Raw genomic sequence first — 18,697 nt, 5'->3', positions numbered from 1 at the left:
TATCAGCTTAAGTAAAGGTTGAATAGAACAGAAACAGAATCAGCGAAGCCTGGATGAAAGAAATTGAATGTCTTAGGAATATTAAGCTTCTATTTTTAGAAACCATTAATCTACTGAAAATGATAGAATTTAATTTTATCCTTCCTCTCACCATAGCCCATATCTGAAACTTACTCTAACAAAATAATTACAGGTCTATCAGTTAGTTATCTACTTTAATATTTCCATTATTACATTTTTCACTAGAAAAAAGCCCTATACCGGGCCTCCCTCTACAAGTGTACACTTTGAGTCTGATCTAAACACTGGCAAGTTCTGTAGACATCCACGCCCTGAAGTCTCCTGTGCGCACTATACTTATTTTTAGTCACCGGTTACTAAATATGTTTCTACCCAAGCACCCTCAATTAAAACACATGCAGTTCTGCCTGTACCGTCTGCCAAGCAAGAAAAGTATGTTTCCAGGACCGTCAGTAAGACCAAACAAAATCAAGCAGTGAACTAAAAATGGGGATAATAACAGCTGTGGACGCTCATCATTGTACAGAGCAAATCACACATCGTGTACCCAGCACAGCACGTAACAGGTGCCTCAAAAATGCAGCTTTTGCTTCTCCATTGCTTTTCAAGTTCTGCTTTGGCCCTATAGAGAGTGATACTGAAGAAAAATATTTGGGCTTTTCTCAGTGATATGGGACAAAGAAACTAGGGTAACTTGGAAAATATCAGAAAATAGTTTTGACAAATGTGGGTAGGGCAAAACCAATCTTGTAATCTGGGTATCTTATTCTAGAGTCTCTCAATATGTTCACTTTGGATAAAAGAATTCAGGTATATTACTGGAAGATGCATAAGACAGGAGGGCATACATCTCAAAGTGTGAATAGGATGCCATCTCACTGGAAAGCCCGGTCTTCCTTCATTTACTTTCCTTGAGTGCAGTGTTCTAATTCCTCTCTCCTTGTCCTCATTATCAAGAAAAAGAGTGTCAATTGATCAGAGAGTCTCAGATGCTAACCTCAAATTATGAGCAAATTCACTGAGAGGAACTCTCAAGTAGGAATGAATGTAGGTCCCACTCTTACGCCAGTTTTGTTCAAAGCTCACAGGTGTTTACCATACCTTACTCTTCCCTGTGCCTGCATTTCCAACGACGAAGACAGAGTGTCGCACAGCCAACAGCTCCTCAAGCTGAACAACCTACAGACCAAACAACCAGACACTAGTTTCCTTAAAAAAAAAATCTATCCATTTTTGCCCAGTTCTTTCCTTACAACTCAAGCCAGACCCCACCAGCGGCATTATATTCAGGGAAAATTCAGAGATAACAAGTGCAAAGTATAGTTTCTCCCAGATGTCCCAATGCAGAATATGGGGATGAGAATGAAGAACAACCATTAGTTAATGAGTCACGGGCACAGGCAGAAGTGAAGTACAGAAGTACTTGGTACATGGCAGGAGTGAGTCTGAAAATCAGTAACACTCATGAACTGTGACCAGAAATAGTATATGGCCAATATCATCTGTAACTAATCACATATCCTCCAAAGCATCTAAAACAGATGCCCTTTATGTATTTTGACACTCATGTATATTCACTATATCCCAAATGAGCAAGCATATGCACAAGCCTTTGAGAAGTCAGATGATGTCATACATATGGACATTTCTCCCCGCTTACAAACATGTGCTAATGATTTCATTACTTCCACCCTTTAAGATGGAGAGAAAAGATAGCAAAATTAATTTTTGCTGCACATCAGCAAGGAGTTTTATAAACTAATGAAAAGTCTGTTCATATTGAAAACCATGACTTAATCATATCTGTATATGTTCACCTCACAAATGGGATGATATTTATATTTACTTTAGTAAAGACTTCCACATTAGAATGCTGTAAAGTGTGTATCAAGAGCATCTTAAGGTCAGTGGAATATGTAAGGTGATGTTTTGGCTGAGTATCATGTCACTGCAGTTATGGGCACTGAATATCCCAAGGGCTGCCATGACAAGGGAACCCTCCTTTTACCTTGAGGATGAAGCTTTCCTCAGGCTGCAGGCGGAGCTCCACAGTGGACTGCCTGACCATCTGTTCAAAGTGGGATGCTCTCCTCCGGGGCACATCCAGGGATGGAAACAGGTCACCAATGAGGCCCAAAAACACAGAGGTGTCATCAGTCACTATTTTAGGCATATTGAAGTCCCTTAATGCTCTCATGAGTACCTAGAAAGGAAGACAGAAAACTTTTCATAAAAAAGCTGATACACGGTCTAAAAGCACATCAACAACTAAAGATGTTATTTTTAATTTTCATATCTACGTCATGAGATAGATCCTGTTCTCTATTAGAATGGCATTCTATCTACAGGGAGGGTAACTGCTTAAAAGGTCATATATCAGAACACGAGAGAACTCTGCTGATACCATGGGTAACCTCAGACTAAAGCCAGCCAAAGGGCCCTGTCCCTTCCTTGACAATGTCCGGATCTTAAGACAAGGTCTGAGGTGCTTCTCTCTGTAATCCTCAAACTCCAGGATATAAATTCACCAGTCCCATCAGATTATTTTATTCAAAATACTCTGAAAATCTCAGAATGATAAATTCCACCCATTTTTAGCTTGGGTTTTTCTTCTGTATTGGTTGAAAACCAAAGAAGGCTTTATATATTAAAAGCAGTAATTTGAACATGAGGATGACTTTCACACACAGAGGTAAGTGTCCCAACAAAAATAAAAATATAGCAAGAAATTGCAAGAAAACAAAAAAAAAATGACAATCTTGACCCAATCATGAATTGTGACTGAGAGGAAGAGAAAGTTTGGAAAAAAAGAAGTAGAAATTCACATGATAAATATCCCTTAACATGAAAAGAAACTCAAAGGAATAGACCTTTTTTCAAAATTGCAAGCCATACTGCATCTACACAAAGGCTGTATATCAATTACTCTCACTACTTGTTTAATAGAGAAAAGCGCACAATGTGGATGTTATTGTTTTTCCCCATGAAGGAGACTGGAACATCCCTTGTTTCTCTAAATAACCGGTTAAGTATTTCATTGGTGTCGGGCAAGCATCCTTCCTGTTGCTTTCTTCCTGTCCATCCCAGGAAATGAACATACTTTCTTCCATTAGATTATGTCTTCATTGACATTTTTAGGATTAATATCCCAACTCAATCAGATTTTCTAAATGCTCCTCAGAGAAAATCAAACAGTGATTACTGAATTATTTACGACTGTCCAAATATTTTTTGCAGCTGATGTTTCAAAAGCACTTATAAAATCACGTTTTCTTTCATATATTCATATCCTTTTACTCAAAAATATGTGTGGTCTTGTATAACGTAAGAGATGTCAGTCCTTAAAATATCCTGTATTAAAAATAGATGTGATCCTTTTTTAAAGTTTTGATATGCATAACCCACCATCCATACATACACTTCTCTTTGTATGAAGCCATTTAGTTATTCACTCAACAAAATCATAGTAGCACTGCAATACCTGATCTTCAGGTCTATTTTTATCTCCTCGTTTCAGAGAGCCAGCTACAACCAAGACAGATTTAATAGCACGAAGTCCCCAATCATAATGATCCTAAAATCAAAACACAAATACATTCTTTCAAAAATTTTATGAGGGACTCAGATTTCCATTCCAGAAGGAAGCGCTTAAGGCTAAACAAATTCACTTACACACGTATCTTGACAATGTAAAGTAATATTTTTCTCCCCCCCTTGAAATTTAAAAAATCATGTCCCTTCACTGTCCTGTTTCTTTTGCCTGATTCTCTGTCTCTGTCAGCAAATCTCTTCTTTCCATGGTGTTTAGTTGCAGTATTTGCCCAAGGCTCCGCCTGCCTGCCTCCCTCTGTTCTCTCAATAAACTTGCCAACTCAGGGGTACAATTACTCCCATGTTTTACCTCCAACCACAAGCACGCTCCTCTTGTCCACCTGGAGCCCTGCTATTCTATCTCCTCCTGGCCCTGGATCTCTAATCTCCCTCTTTACTCTCTCTCTACAAAAAAATTTATTGGACTACAGTTGATTTACAATGTTGTGTTGGTTTCAAGCATACAGCAGAATGAGTCAATTATATGTATACATGTATCTACTCTTTTTAAGATTATTTTCCCATATAGATCACTACAGAATATTGAGTAGAGTTTCTTGTGTATACTTTTTTGGTGGCTCAGTGGTAAAGAATCCACCTGCAGTGCAGAAGACACAGGTTTGATCCCTGTGTGGGGAAGATCCTCTGGAGAAGGAAATAGCAACTCACTCCAGTGGAAAATCCCATGGACAGAGGAGCCTGGTGAGCTACTCTCCATGGGGTCACAAAGAGTTGGACATGACTTAGCAATTAAATGACAACAACATACGGCAGGTCCTTATTAGTTACCTATTTTATACATAGTAGCATATATATGTCAATCCCAGTCTCCCAATTTATCCATCTGGCCACCTTACCCCCTGGTAACTGTAAGTTTGTTTTCTACATCTGTAACTTTATTTCTATTTTAAGTTAAGTTATATCTATTTTAAGATAAGTTTATTTGAATCCTTTTTTAGATTCCACATATAAGTGATATCATATGATGTTACCTGCAGGTAAAGAGTGGAGGAGGGATAAACTGGGAGATTGAGATTGCCATATACACTACTGTATATAAAACAGGTAACTAATAAGGACCTACTGTACAGCCCAGAGAACTCTACACAATACTCTATAATGGCCTATATGGAAAAGGAATCTAAAAAAGAGTGCACATAACAGATTCGCTTTGCTGTACACCTGAAACTAACGCAACACGGTAAACCAACTTTACCCCAATAGAGTATTTTAAAAATACATTCAATGGTTAAACCGATACCGCTTTGAAACTTTTACATTATCTCTACCCAAGATTTCTTCACAGGCTCCGAGCTCCTGGAGCACAGACCCCGTGTAGATTTTTTGCCTTCTAGGCCCCAGTGTGGTGCACTGCACAGAGCAGGGGCCTCGGGAAAGAGATTCTGCTTCAACTGAGAGGCTATTTATAAATGGCCTTCTATCTACAACCACACAGAAACAGCCCTTCTCTCTAATGTCTCCTGGCTATGCCTGAGGGAAAGTCATTTAACCTCTCCAAGTCTTATTATCACCATGTATGAAAATGCAGATGGAAGTATTCACCCACTTTACAAGGTTGTTGGGAGTAAAACCAGTTATAGCCTTGTGAGCAATGGAGCAACACATATAAGTATAAATATGCCCTTCAATCCATTAGTAGATAATAAAATCAATGTAGTGGGTCTCATCCATCATTTTTGTTGGTATTAAAATAGAAAATAATGCAGTGGAAAATACCACAGTGCACTGCAAACAATAATGGTAAGAAGCGCTTGGTGAAGATTTCTGTTTCGGTTGTTATCTGGGTGCGTGTGTGTGCGCACATATGTGTATACTGAGTCTCAATAGAAAAAAGTATTTTTTACTGTGGGTCACAGCAAAAATCATTTCAAAGCCACTGATATAGAAAGAACTAGGGCTTGAGGAGGGAAAGAAGGGGGAAGAACCAACATTTGGAGGCCACAGAGACTGGGGAGGGAGTTAAGTCACTGCAGTAAAACTATTAAAGAAGAGAATGTATGAAAGATACTAGTACTCCACAGCAGTACTATTTACAATAACAAATACAGGAAGCAGACTGACTATCCACGGACAGAAGAATAGATAAGGGGGATGTGTACCTGCACTTATATAATGGAATACTTCAGCAATAAAAAATAATGAAATAATGCCATTTGCAGCAACATGTATGGTCTTTGAGATTATCATACTAAGTGAAGTAACTCAAAGAAAAACAAATCTCACAGGATGTCACTTACATGTTCAATCTAAAGTATGACACAAATGAGCTTATTTATAAAGCAGAAACAGATGCACAGACATAGAAAACAAACTTACAGTTACCCAAAGGGAAAGGGGTGGAGGGAGAAGTAAGAAATAGGAGCTGAGATTAGCAGACACAAATTACTATATATCAAATAGATAAACAACAAGGTCCTACGGTGGCACAGAGAACTATGATCAACATCCTTTAATAACCTATGATGGAAAAAAATATGAAAAAGATTATATATATACGTGTGTGTGCTTGTGTGTATAACTGAATCACTTCTGTACAACAGTAACTCAACACTGTAAATCAACTATATTTCATCAACACTGTAAATCAACTATATTTCAATTTTTTTTAAAGGTGACTTGATGACATGCCTAAACATTTAAACAGTGCAAACAACTGTTAAAATAATCACCATTTTCATTATGTTATTCCTTTAGTCAAAAATATCCACTGATTTTTCTAAAATCTATTCCTACAGCTTAGACAACTATCAGGATTGTGTCCCTAACTCAGCTTCTGTCCTGGATGAATTTCTTCCCCCTCATTTCCTCCCTGAGGCTTCTCTGAGTTGGAAAATTCTTTCCTTGCCTGTTCTGCCTTTACTCCCAACATCTTCCTCCTGTAACTGGTTGCTGGTGTCCAAGATAGGATTAGAAAGGACTGAATTCAAATCATGTTCCCACCACTTATTACTCATGAGCTTCAGAGAGGTAATTGACTCAGTTTCCTCATCTGTAAAATGGAATGAATATGACTAAGCTCATAGTGTTTTCATCAAGATAATAAAGATAATACATGGTCCCTGTTCCAAAAATACCGGTTCTTCTTTTCTTGAAACTATGACACGTTTTTTCATCTTCCATTTCTTTCTAAATTTTATGTCATGTATACTAAATCTCCTAAATAGGTCTTTTTCAGACAGAAATCTGAGTGTTTCATTTGTTCCATGTTTATCCCCTTCATCATCAGCAGCAATAAATTTATTACTTGAATACAGTAAATGCTCACTAAATGTTTAAGTATGGTACTGGGAATGCAGGATGGTTGTGACTACATGTATCCTGGATCCAGTAACACTGCTTTCTTCTGATGTTTTTCCATTATAAAATTAAAATGGTTTCATTGAAAAAATATATATATCATTGTAAACAATAAGGAAAAATTCTAAAATACAATCGTATTACCCACAAACAAATATTAAAAGTCACAATGTATTTCCAATCACTTTATACATAAAATACACAATATAACATATAAAACACTCAAATTATAGATCATATCTACAGTTTGGTATACTGCTTCACTTCATATAACAGTTATCAATATTTTCCACACACATTTGCCTCTCAGACTTTAAATTTCATCCCAACAAGGGGTAATTTTAAATGAGTATATCTGGCAGTATAATTAAGTGTATGGTTGTAACTGTGATATTTTAATACTTACACCCTGGAAAAACTGCAAAATAATGTCACTAGGAATTAACAAAAGGTCACCAAAAGACTGAAGTCAAAGGTGACCACAAAGCTAAATTTAAAAATGGTGATGCTCATATAGATGCCATTTTTTTGACCCATCAGCAGATTCAATGAAACAGCAAGAAGCTACTGACTGGAGAATAAAGGATACATTACTTTGGCCCATTTCAGAGACTAAGGAATTGCAGAGCAAAAATAAACACAAAAAAGCCAACTCTACCTTCAAAGAAAGAACTACCAACAAAATGAGAAGCTCTTTAACACTTCTCAAGGGTTCTTCAGAAAATCAGCCTTGCCTGGGTCTTATGAACACTCCCACCATCTTTCCCCGGAAAATAACATTCCCACCGAGAAAGACAGGCATCATAAAACTCATATCTAATTATAGCACTGATAACATTTAAAAACAATCACATAGCCCATTGATAAAACTGTATTTAATAAATATAAAACCTTCCAATTTGTCTCAAGTGTTTAATTTTTTAAAAATGAGGAACTGTAAAGCATAGATTTTCAAAATTTAAGGGAAAATATCAAATTATTCCTAAACGTCTAATTGTAATACGAGTGATAAATTACCCAGCATCCATACTTCAGAAGTTGTTTTAATGGGGTGTAACAACTGGGAAAAAGCAACAAAAGACCCTCACCTGCTTGGACAGGAGCTCCTGGCAGAGCATGTACAGTGTGATAAATTTGCGGGCTAACGAGCGCGCATCCACAAAACCCTCAGCAACTAACAGGATTTCACAGATTAGCTCGATGTCTGGGGCCACCATGGCACAGGGTCTACAAAGTAAATATGAAATTTTGTTTTAAAACGTGATAAGGAAATAAGTACAAATTGCTGAAACCAAGTGATTAATGCATACCCACATTCTAGCCATTCCCAAGCAGGTCACAATTACCTCTGTCAATCACAGCTAACAAGACCCTTTACTTCAACTAAAAAATGCCCAGGAGCTACTGGATACATAGACAAAGGTGGAAAATCTGAAAATGTCAGAAGCACACACAGGAGTTGAAGGGAAACCTGTGGGTACATTCAGTAAACTTCCATTGTAAGTTGTCACTGCAGAAATATAAGTGATGTTTTGTGCTAGAGGTCAGCCTTCATCTGTGGCCAGTGCTGTGCAGGTAAACAGTTAACAACTGACTCTCCAAAAATGGCACTTGCTGACTTTCAAGGAATCAGTACTTCCACCATGGCTGACTGCATTTACCAACCCAGTATCACTGAACGTGGAGCTAGCACGAAATGAGCTTGCACACCGCCCCCCCACACACAACAAACACAAAGTAACCTAAAAGCATAAGTGTTACTAAGAGAGGAAACTAATTAGGAAATCATGAATTTGGATGTTTATCATCTTTGTCTTTCATAGACATTAGTCAAAAGTTTACATAATTTAGCTTTTTATTAGTATCTGTACTGAACAACCACCTCACAAAATTCATGACAAGTTAATCATCAGCTCTTACAAGCTTACACTAGTCATTTCCAACACTGCTTGTGGCCAGCTTGACTAGATTTTTAAGAAGAAAACGTACCGAAAAATAACTTTCAAATTCCCGTTTTTTTGGGGGGTGGGGGACTTTCAAAAAGTTCTCACAAGACAATTGTCATTAAAAGCAACATTTGAAAAAATTCCACTCAACTGAAGTTCAATGCCAAGGAGGAGCCAGAGTAAATAGGTAAGCAAGCCTGAATCTTGGACTTTTTAAAGCAGGTATGTTATGGCATGTACCCCAGTCATATTTACCCATCTGTTTTTATAAGCATTATTATGCTCTACTGTGTACATGTCTAATTTCTCATCCTAAAAACTCCCGAGTCTCTCTGGATCTATGTTATCGACTACTTCTACCTAAAGTAGCCCCACGATTTTCCCCACAGTTTCTAAGTAAATACATGACAGAAAAGGCTAGCAAATTTGCTTAACTGGTACTTCCACAAATATTGCCAACTAATACTCAATGAGTATTCCGCGTACCATAAGGGATGCTACAGCTTTTCTGTACTTTCTCACTTAGTTCTTCTCAACTGCTCTTGCCTGTACTTTACTGAGTGCAAACCAGGGTTCTCAGCAGTACAAGCACACGACTGAGGCCACATGCTGCCTAAGCGGTGGAGCCATGATATTTAAGGCTCAGGCATGCTGCCTCCACTCATGAATACGACAGGCATCACCCAATCGTCCTTCACACTTTGCTGAGATCCAATACTTGTCCCATACACAACTGATGCTGCACTTATTTAAGCCAAATTTATGAAGACTTTCCAAAATGATTTCCATATTTTAAGACCCAAGTGAAAACCTGTACAAGATGAACTGGAATACAAATGTAAAAAAACTGGAGAGATCTACAATTTTCAAACGGAAATATTCTGCAATTATTACATTTATTTCCAGGATAGTTATTCTCTAGAATTTTTTTTTCCCAAGGAAAAAGAGATATTATAAAATTGCTATTGCATTAAACTGCATTATAAAATTGCTGGAGAGCAAGCTATTATATGAGAAAACAAAGACATTCACTAAAGGGTATTAGAATAATTGAATAATAGGGAAAAGAATTCTGTTTAAATACTCATTTCACGTTACCTACCAAAATAAGACCTTAATAGATGAAATACATTTAAAAAGTCATACTCTAAAAATTAAAAGAAAATACAAATTGAATATGCTTAAACATCTGGATGGAGGGACAAGCAAATTTTAAGCTTGATAGAGTCGAAAGAAATCACACTAAAAACTACAGAGTTTCTTCCGTTCTATGTGAAGTAGTCTATTATTTTGAAGGTAGACTGTGAACAAAGACCCATCTGACCAACATGGAAGAACTTTTGAAAAATAACAATACAAAAAAAAAAAAAAGAAAGAAAGAAAAATAACAATACTGTATTGGTTTTGCCATACATTGACATGAATCCACCACGGGCGTACATGCGTTCCCAAACATGAACCCCCCTCCCACCTCCCTCCTCCTAACATCTCTCTGGGTCATCCCCGTGCACCAGCCCCAAGCATGCTGTATCCTTCATCAGACATGGCAATGATGACCCTCTATGCGAGACAGCAAGAGAGACACAGATGTGTAGAGCGGACTTGTGGACTCAGTGGGAGAGGGAGAGGGTGGGATGATTTGGGAGAATGGCATTGAAACATGTATACTATCATGTAAGAAACGAATCGCCAGTCTATGTCCGATGCAGGATATAGCATGCTTGGGGCTGGTGCATGGGGATGACCCAGAGAGATGTTGTGGGGAGGGAGGTGGGAAGGGGGTTCATGTTTGGGAACGCATGTACACCCGTGGTGGACTCATGTCAATGTATGGCAAAACCAATACAGTATTGTGAAGTAAAATAAAGTAAAAATTAAAATTAAAAAAAAAATAAAACTGATAAGCCTCCAGCTCATCAAGGAAACAAATGGAAATAAGATACAAATTACCCTTATTAGACATGGATTTCAGGACATCACCAGATATAATAAGAGAATATTAGGAACAAATTAATGCCAATAAATTCAACAGTTTAGACAATTCAAGAAAAAAAAATCTATATCTATTAAAGAAACTGAATTGATCACTAAAACGATTCCAACAAAGAAAAATCTAAGCCCAAGTATACGTAAGGCTTCACTGATTTATTCTATCAAACGGGATAAATAATACCAGCCCTACAAAACTCTGAAGAAAATAGAGAAGGGAACATATGTCAAGTCAGTCATGGGGTCAGCATTACCTGAGTGCCAAAACCAGATGAAGATATGACAAGAAAGGGTGCCACAGACCAACATCCCTCGTGGCACTGATTTTAAAATCTTCAACAAAATAGTGATAAATTGAATACAGTAACACTGATAAAAATAACATCTCCTGAGCAGGTGGAGTTATCTCAGGGATGCAACACTGAAGAACTGTGTAGTATCTGAGCAATCAATGAATACAGTTTGACACATCAACAAAAGAGAAGGGAGTCAGATGAAAACTTTAAAAATATATATATCTAAAAGAAACATAGTAGAAAAGTTTGCAACCTGTGGTCAGTCAAGTGGTCTTAACTAGGATATTTCTAAAAACCATGAAACAAATTGAAAATTATATTTCATTGAATTTAAAACTTCTATTTTTAATGGACACCATTAAGAAAATGAAAAAGCAAGTCATAAATGGAGGGGGAAATACTTGCAATGTGTGTATTCAACAAAGAAACTGTATGCAGAATACAGCACTTCACAAAGAGGGTATGGGAATGGCAGTAAGGTACATGGAAAGACGCTCAGCATCATGAGCCATCATGGAAATGCAAGGTAAACCCACAGTGATATACCTCCTCCTCTTCATCAGGCTGGTTAAAACCAAAAAGACTGATAATATCAGGTTTTAACAAGAGTGTAGAACAAGTGTTCTATATTGATGGTGAGGGTCTAAAATGGTACAGCCATCTTAGAAAACATATTTGCAGCTTTTAATAAACTCAAACATACACTTGCCATTTGACTTACCAATTCCATTCATAGATATCTACCCCAAAGAAACATGTATTCACACACAGACTATACATAAAGGTTCACAGCAGCTTTATTCATAATTGTCCCAAACTGGAGACATACATCAACCAGAGACTAGACAAACAGACTGAAGTTATGCCTCTCCAATAGGAACAAAAAAGAACAAACTACTGATGCACTGGATAACTCTGACAAATCTCCAAATCATAATGTTCAAGGAAAGAAGACAACACAAATGAATCCATACAGCATGGTTTCATTTACATCAACTCTAGGAAAGACAAATTTAACCTTGAGTCACAGAAAGGACATCAGTGATATGGGGGATCAACTTCTAAGAGGCACAAGAGAACTTCCAGGGGTGTCGGAAACATCCCACATCTTGACTGCAGTGGTAGTGTTTCCAGCAACTGGATACTTAGGTGGGTGCATTTTATTGCAGGAAACAAAGCTGATTTAAAACATGAGTTAAACAGAATGGGTTCAGATACAACAGCACGGGTGCTCTGACAGACTGCCCTAAGTGTATCAATTGGCAGAGTATGTTTGGAAAGCAGGTTGTCAGTAAAGGCTTTAACCATTCGCCAAGTAATTCTACATGTAGAAATCTATTCTGGCTAATAAGCTGCAATAAGGATAATGCTTCATGTGAAGGGATATTTACAGCCTGCTATTTTGTGATCATAAAGAACTGAAACAAAAAACACAAGCCCTCCATGTCACACAATAGGGAATGGTTAAGAAGATTATGGAGGAGCCAAGGGAAAAAAACATTTTGGAGCTACAACGAAATGGTATTTCTAAAGAATTTTCAGTAATATGACAAAGTACTTACGTCAACACATTAAATGAGAATTAAGTGAAAATCATGCCTAATCTAATAACTTAAACTCATAAAACAGGAATTATGAGACTAGAAAAAATATAACAATCATCTTTCTAGGTGATAAAACTGTAATTCTTTTCTTCAGTTTCATATTTTTCATAGTCGGTACTTTGTGAAAATTATATTCATAATAAAAATCATTTTATTATAAATATAACAAGAGCTAGTATTAAATGTTCAATGTACCATGGAACTTTTATTTAACAATTTTGAGGTCTGGTTTCATATTTCTCAAGAGTTACTTTATCATGGTGAAAGTTCTCTCTATAAAGGGATCCCAAAGAAACAATAAGGGTTTTTCCATAGAAATTCTTGCATAAAAACAAATCATTTAACAGTGCAAACCAGCAACGTTAGGTGGCATGAGCGCTCCAGATGCTAAGCCACAAAGCATAACACTTGCCTGAAAAGAGCCTTGAGATTTTCTGGTAATTCAGTTCGACCAGCATATCCTGGGTTCATAGTGATAAATATTCCGACTGATGGCTTCAGTATGATAGTTTCGCCAAGAAATACAAATCTACCAGAAGAAGAATGCTGATGGAATTAAATGTGTTCATTGAATATCAATGCACATTGACAAATGCAAACCACTGCAAAATGCAAATTATTATTAGGAAGCTGTTTATGCTGTGTAATTTTCTTTAAAATTCATAAGCATACATATTTTGAATATCTTGAAGCATGTTTATTAAAAATACACTCCCTTCCCCCAAAGGAATTACAAGTATGGCAAGTATTTCTTTGTATTTTAGCATGGCCACAGTGTGCTAGAATATAAAAATGAGGACTTGACTATTTTAACAGTTAATGAAAGGTGATGCCATCTTGGACTCCAACATGGGCTGCAGTTTCTTGAATGTGATGTGGTACAGATGGAGAATGTCCAGCTCAGAGAAGAAAGGGACTTTTTTGTTCAGTCATTACCTTGTCTGTGTGCTCACCCTCCATCTCTCCTTCCCTCCCATTTATTCAACAAATATTTACTGACCACCATTGAGAGGTGGGATTCCCAGGTGACGCTAGTGGTAAAGAACCCACCTGCCAATGCAGGAGACATAAGAGATTGTGGGTTTGAGCCCTGGGTTGGGAAGATCCCCTGGAGGAGGGCTTGGCAACTCACTCAAGTATTCTTGCCTGGAGAATCCCATGGACAGTGAGGTGCGGAGGGCTACAGTCCATGGGATCACAGAGAGTCAGACACGACTGAATACTGCGGTGCTTCTGACAGCTAGCTCTGGGGCCAGATTGGGAGCATTCAGAGACAAGATAGATCACTTTAGGCACATTCCATTCCCTCAACTAATACAAAAGGCGGGGAAGGTAATAATAATATTATCCACTTTATTGGATTATATGATGATTAAAAGAGATTATGTATATAAATGGCTAAGAGTACAGTGTCTAACATGTGCCTGCGTGCCTGCTTAGCTGCTCAGGCATGTCCAACTCTTGGCGGCTTTTGGACTGTAGCCTGCCAGGCTCCTCTGTCCATGGGATTTCCCAGGCAACAATGCTAGCGTGGGTTGCCATTTCCTCCTCCAGGGGATCCTCCCGACCCAGGGACCGAACGCATGTCTCCTGCACTGTCAGGTCGATTCCTGACCACTGAGCCGCTGGGGGAGGCTGCACAGTGCCTGGAGCACGGTAAATACTCCACAGATGTTAGTTATAACTATGGGTATGTTCAGAAAGCTTTAACAGGCCCATTAGGCTGTTGAAGGCCAGGGAGATGGAACATAAAGGCCTGTAGGAACCAAATGGAAGGACAGGCAGAAGGGAACTTTCACATGGGGGTAAACAAAACACCCCCTTCATGGAGCACTGTCTTGTGGCAAAGGGGCTTGTGTAACTCAGTGAAGCTATGGGCCATGCCATGCAGGGCCACCCAAGACGGACGGGTCATAGGGAAGAGTTCCATTGGGGGAGGGAATGGCAGCCCACTCCAGTATACTTGCTGTGAGAGCATCATGAACAGAAACATCAACACCCTCAGATGGGTGGATGATACCACTCTAATGGCAGGAAGCAAAGAGGAACTAAAGAGCCTCTTCATGAAGCTGAAGGAGGAGAGTGAAAGAGCTGGCTTAAAACTAAACATTAAAAAAAACTAAGATAATGGCATCTGGCCCCATTATTTCATGGCAAATACAAGGGGAAAGGTGAAGTAGTGACAGATTTCCTCTTCCTGGGCTCTAAAATCACTGAGGATGGTGACTGCAGCCATGAAATCAGAAGACAATTGCCTCTTGGCAGAATAGCTATGATAAACCTAGACAGCATGTTGAAAAGCAGAGACATTACTGAAATGGACTGACAAAGATCTGTTTAGTCAAGGCTATGGTCTTCCCAGTGGTCACGTACGGCTGTGAAAGCTGGACCATAAGGAAGGCAGAACACCAAAAATTGATGCCCTTGAACTGTGGTGCTGGAGAAGACTTCTGAAAGTCCCCTGGACAGCAAGGAGATCCAACCAGTCAATCTCAAGGGAAATCAACCCTGAGTATTTGTTGGAAGGACTGATGCTGAAGCTCCAGTATTTTGGTCACCTGATGCGAACAGCTGACTCATTGGAAAAGTTCCTGATGGTGGAAAAGATTGAGAGCAGAAGGGGAAGAGGGCAACAGAGGATGAGATGGCTGGATAGCATCACCAGTGCAGTGGACATGAACTTGGGCAAACTTTGGGAGATGGTGAGGGACAGGGAGGTCTGGCGTGCTGCAGTCCATGGGGTTGCAATCAGTCAGACACCACTGGGCAACTGAAAAACAACAGCAGCAAGTGAAACACACATAAGGCTTTCTCTTGTTGAGAAACTGTGGGGCTCAAGTGGCTAAGGACCTGGGCCTCCATCATCAAATTCAAGAGGGATAAGAGAATGCCAATTTTAGGATTGTTTCTTAGATGCTAGACAATGATGAGGAGGTGGACTGTGTATAGCCAAGGTATGAATGGACAAATCTTCATTCCCAGAGGGTCAGGCTGGGCAAGGCAGACAGGCCTGGCAGGCAGCTATGGCAGCAGGACAGGTGGGTGGCTGGGCGCTCTGCCATCACTTAGAGCAGGGACAGCAATGTGTCAAGGGCAGGGACCTCAGGGTGGGGGGGCTGGGGGGAGACAGCAAGATGCTGGAAGGCTTTGTGTCTGAGGCATGGTCTCATCCCTCAAATCCTCAAACGGAAAGAGAATGTAATAGAACTCAAGAAATCATGACGGAACCTAGCAGTCTGTACCTGGGCCAGCATGAGGATGACCAGCTCACATACATGCACACACAGAGATGGAGGAGACCCTGGTTGGGAATTTTCACAAGTCCTTACATTGATCAGTTATCTCACTCTCTGTGAGAAAGGATGGCCTCAAAGGCATCTGGGTTACATTGAATGAGGAGATTTTGACTAAACGCTAAATCAAATGTCTGGAAATCACAGGGGAATAACCTCACTTCTGTAGCATACCATTAGGTCAGGGGCAGGTAAGGCAGCAGACCTGTGGTAAACACAGGAAGCTGTTTTCCCACAGCCATGTGGCAGAAGGACTGAAAATTTTCCTAGAAGGTAGAAATATTCATATGTATCTAAAATAACTAGAAGTGAAGTGAAGTGACGTCGCTCAGTCGTGTCCGACTCTTTGCGACCCCATGGACTGTAGCCTACCAGGCTCCTCTGTCCATGGGATTTTCCAGGCAATAATCCTGGAGTGGACTGCCATTTCCTCCTCCAGGGGATCTTCCCAACCCAGGGATCGAACCCAGGTCTCCCGCACTGTAGACAAACGCTTTACTGTCTGAGCCACCAGGGAAGTCCAGTTTCAAGGGACTGGATGATCCTTCCCTGATGGGAGACTGACATTTTTATGGATAAAACAGCTAGCTGAGCAAAAAACCCTAAAAATGTGCATCAATGGGTAGGCCAGATACATGAGATGGCAATTTATACAAAAAATGGTACAAAGAAAACCACAATCGGGTACTGCAATACTGATTTCCCAAACAAATCCACCAAACCCTAACTCCCACTCATGTTCTGTCTCTCGGAGTGTGGCATCAAGTTATGAGTGATCAGGTTCTAGATCTACTTGACCCAAATAACTGGAAGAATGTGAGGGTGTATTCTACTGGGACAAGACAAATAATAATATAGGTGTTAGTTCAAGGACCAAGATTTTGACTCTGGATCTATTAAATACGACAGGCCAATGAGACTTCAAATTGAGTCCTAAGATGCCCCAAGACAATTGCTGACATTGTCTATGTAAGTCTAGATATCAGAGAAAGGAGATCTGGGCAGCCAGTAGCCAGCACCATCGATACGGCATTGAAAGCCATGAGGCTAAATGAGGTGATCAAGGAATGAACAGAGATAGAGAGAAGAAGAGGCCCAAAGATTGTGACATCCTAAAGGAATGTCAGTCCTAAAGGAAAATCAACCCTGAATAATCACTGAAGGACTGACACTGAAATTCCAATACTTTGGCCACCTGATGCAAAGAAAGATTGAAGGTAGGCAGAGAAGGGGGAGATAGAGGATGAGATGACTGGATGGCATCACCAACTCAATGGACATGCTGCTGCTGCTGCTGCTGCTGCTAAGTCACTGCAGTCGTGTCCGACTCTGTGCGACCCCATAGACGGCAGCCCACCAGGCTCCCCCCATCCCTGGGATTCTCCAGGGAAGAACACTGGAGTGGGTTGCCATTTCCTTCTCCAATGCATGAAAGTGAAAAGTGAAAGTGAAGTCGCTCAGTCATGTCCAACTCTTAGCGACCCCATGGACTGCAGCCTACCAGGCTCCTCCGTCCACGGGAGGTTCCAGGCAAGAGCACTGGAGTGGGGTGCCACTGCCTTCTCTGCAATGGACATGAGTTTGAGCAAACTGGGAGACAGTGAAGGACAGGGAAGCCTGGCGTGCTGCAGTCCCTGGGGTCACAAAGAGTTGGACAGGACTTAGCAACTGCACAACAACACTGACATGGTGCTCTGTGTCAGGCATTTGCCCAAGTGCTTTGCATTTAATTCTCACGATAATCTGTGAGATGGATACTATGCTTGCCCTCATTTTATAGTCAAGAAGAAATCAGCAAATGAGCAGCCCTGAGGATGAGGGAAAACTGGGAGGATGTGGGATCTTGGAACCTATGTGAAGAAAGTGTATCACGTAGAAGGGAGAGATGGTGTCAAATGCTGCCAGAAGGTCAAGTAAGATCAGGACTGAGAATTGATAACAGGATTCAGTGTTGCAGAGGGTGTTTATTCTTTAAGTAATTAAAGTAATGTGATACAACTTTCTTGTATTCAACACTCAAACACCACTGCAAAGACATGGGGGGTTATTCAAAATAAATCTTCACAATTAACCAGTCACTCTCATTCTACCCACCTTGCAGGACAGGGAGAGGCAGTCAGAGACTGTGGAGATGAGGTCTCCTCTATTGCTCCATGGTGCTCTTTCTACTTGGAACAGCAGGAAGAAGCCACATGCCACTCACCTCTCCTTCCTGTTTCTGATGGCATCGTGTATCATTTTCACTTGCACTGACACCACTGACAGAACCTCCACGGAGATTCGATTGAACTCGTCAAAGCAGCCCCAGGCTCCTGTCTGCACCAGTCCCTTATAGATATTTCCTATGGACTAAACGATGGAGTGAAGCATTAAGAACTTGTTAACAGAAAAGAATTTCAGTGTATTAGTTTGAGTCATTCCAGATGAGAAATAATACTATTAGGCTGTGTCACTTTATAGCTTACTTTGTAGTCCATTTGCTCTGAACAGTTGAACACATAAACCATCATGCCAAGCGCACGGCCAAGATCTTTGGTGGTTTCTGTTTTCCCTGTTCCAGCCGGGCCAGCGGGAGCCCCGCTCATGGTGAGATGAAGGGACTGAGTTAAAGTAATGTAACACCTTTAAGCAAAAGAAGA

The 18,697-nt window shown here is 39.9% G+C and overlaps 1 protein-coding gene across 1 annotated transcript in view; it reads right to left on the bottom strand.

Moving 5' to 3' along the window:
* Nucleotides 1-18,697, bottom strand: part of DNAH11 (dynein axonemal heavy chain 11) — a 360,125-nt gene that overhangs the window by 214,168 nt on the left and 127,260 nt on the right. Inside the window, exons 33-39 of the mRNA XM_040260639.1 lie at nucleotides 18,524-18,680; nucleotides 18,262-18,407; nucleotides 13,178-13,294; nucleotides 8,019-8,157; nucleotides 3,503-3,595; nucleotides 2,030-2,224; nucleotides 1,123-1,200 (exon numbers count right to left, since the gene is read on the bottom strand). Coding sequence (XP_040116573.1) covers nucleotides 1,123-1,200; nucleotides 2,030-2,224; nucleotides 3,503-3,595; nucleotides 8,019-8,157; nucleotides 13,178-13,294; nucleotides 18,262-18,407; nucleotides 18,524-18,680 — 925 coding nt within the window. The remainder of the gene's footprint in view (nucleotides 1-1,122; nucleotides 1,201-2,029; nucleotides 2,225-3,502; nucleotides 3,596-8,018; nucleotides 8,158-13,177; nucleotides 13,295-18,261; nucleotides 18,408-18,523; nucleotides 18,681-18,697) is intronic.

Source organism: Oryx dammah, unplaced genomic scaffold (assembly GCF_014754425.2).
Source record: "Oryx dammah isolate SB20612 unplaced genomic scaffold, SCBI_Odam_1.1 HiC_scaffold_18, whole genome shotgun sequence".
Classification (NCBI taxonomy): Eukaryota; Metazoa; Chordata; class Mammalia; order Artiodactyla; family Bovidae; genus Oryx; species Oryx dammah.
This window is presented reverse-complemented; position numbering and strand designations above follow the sequence as displayed.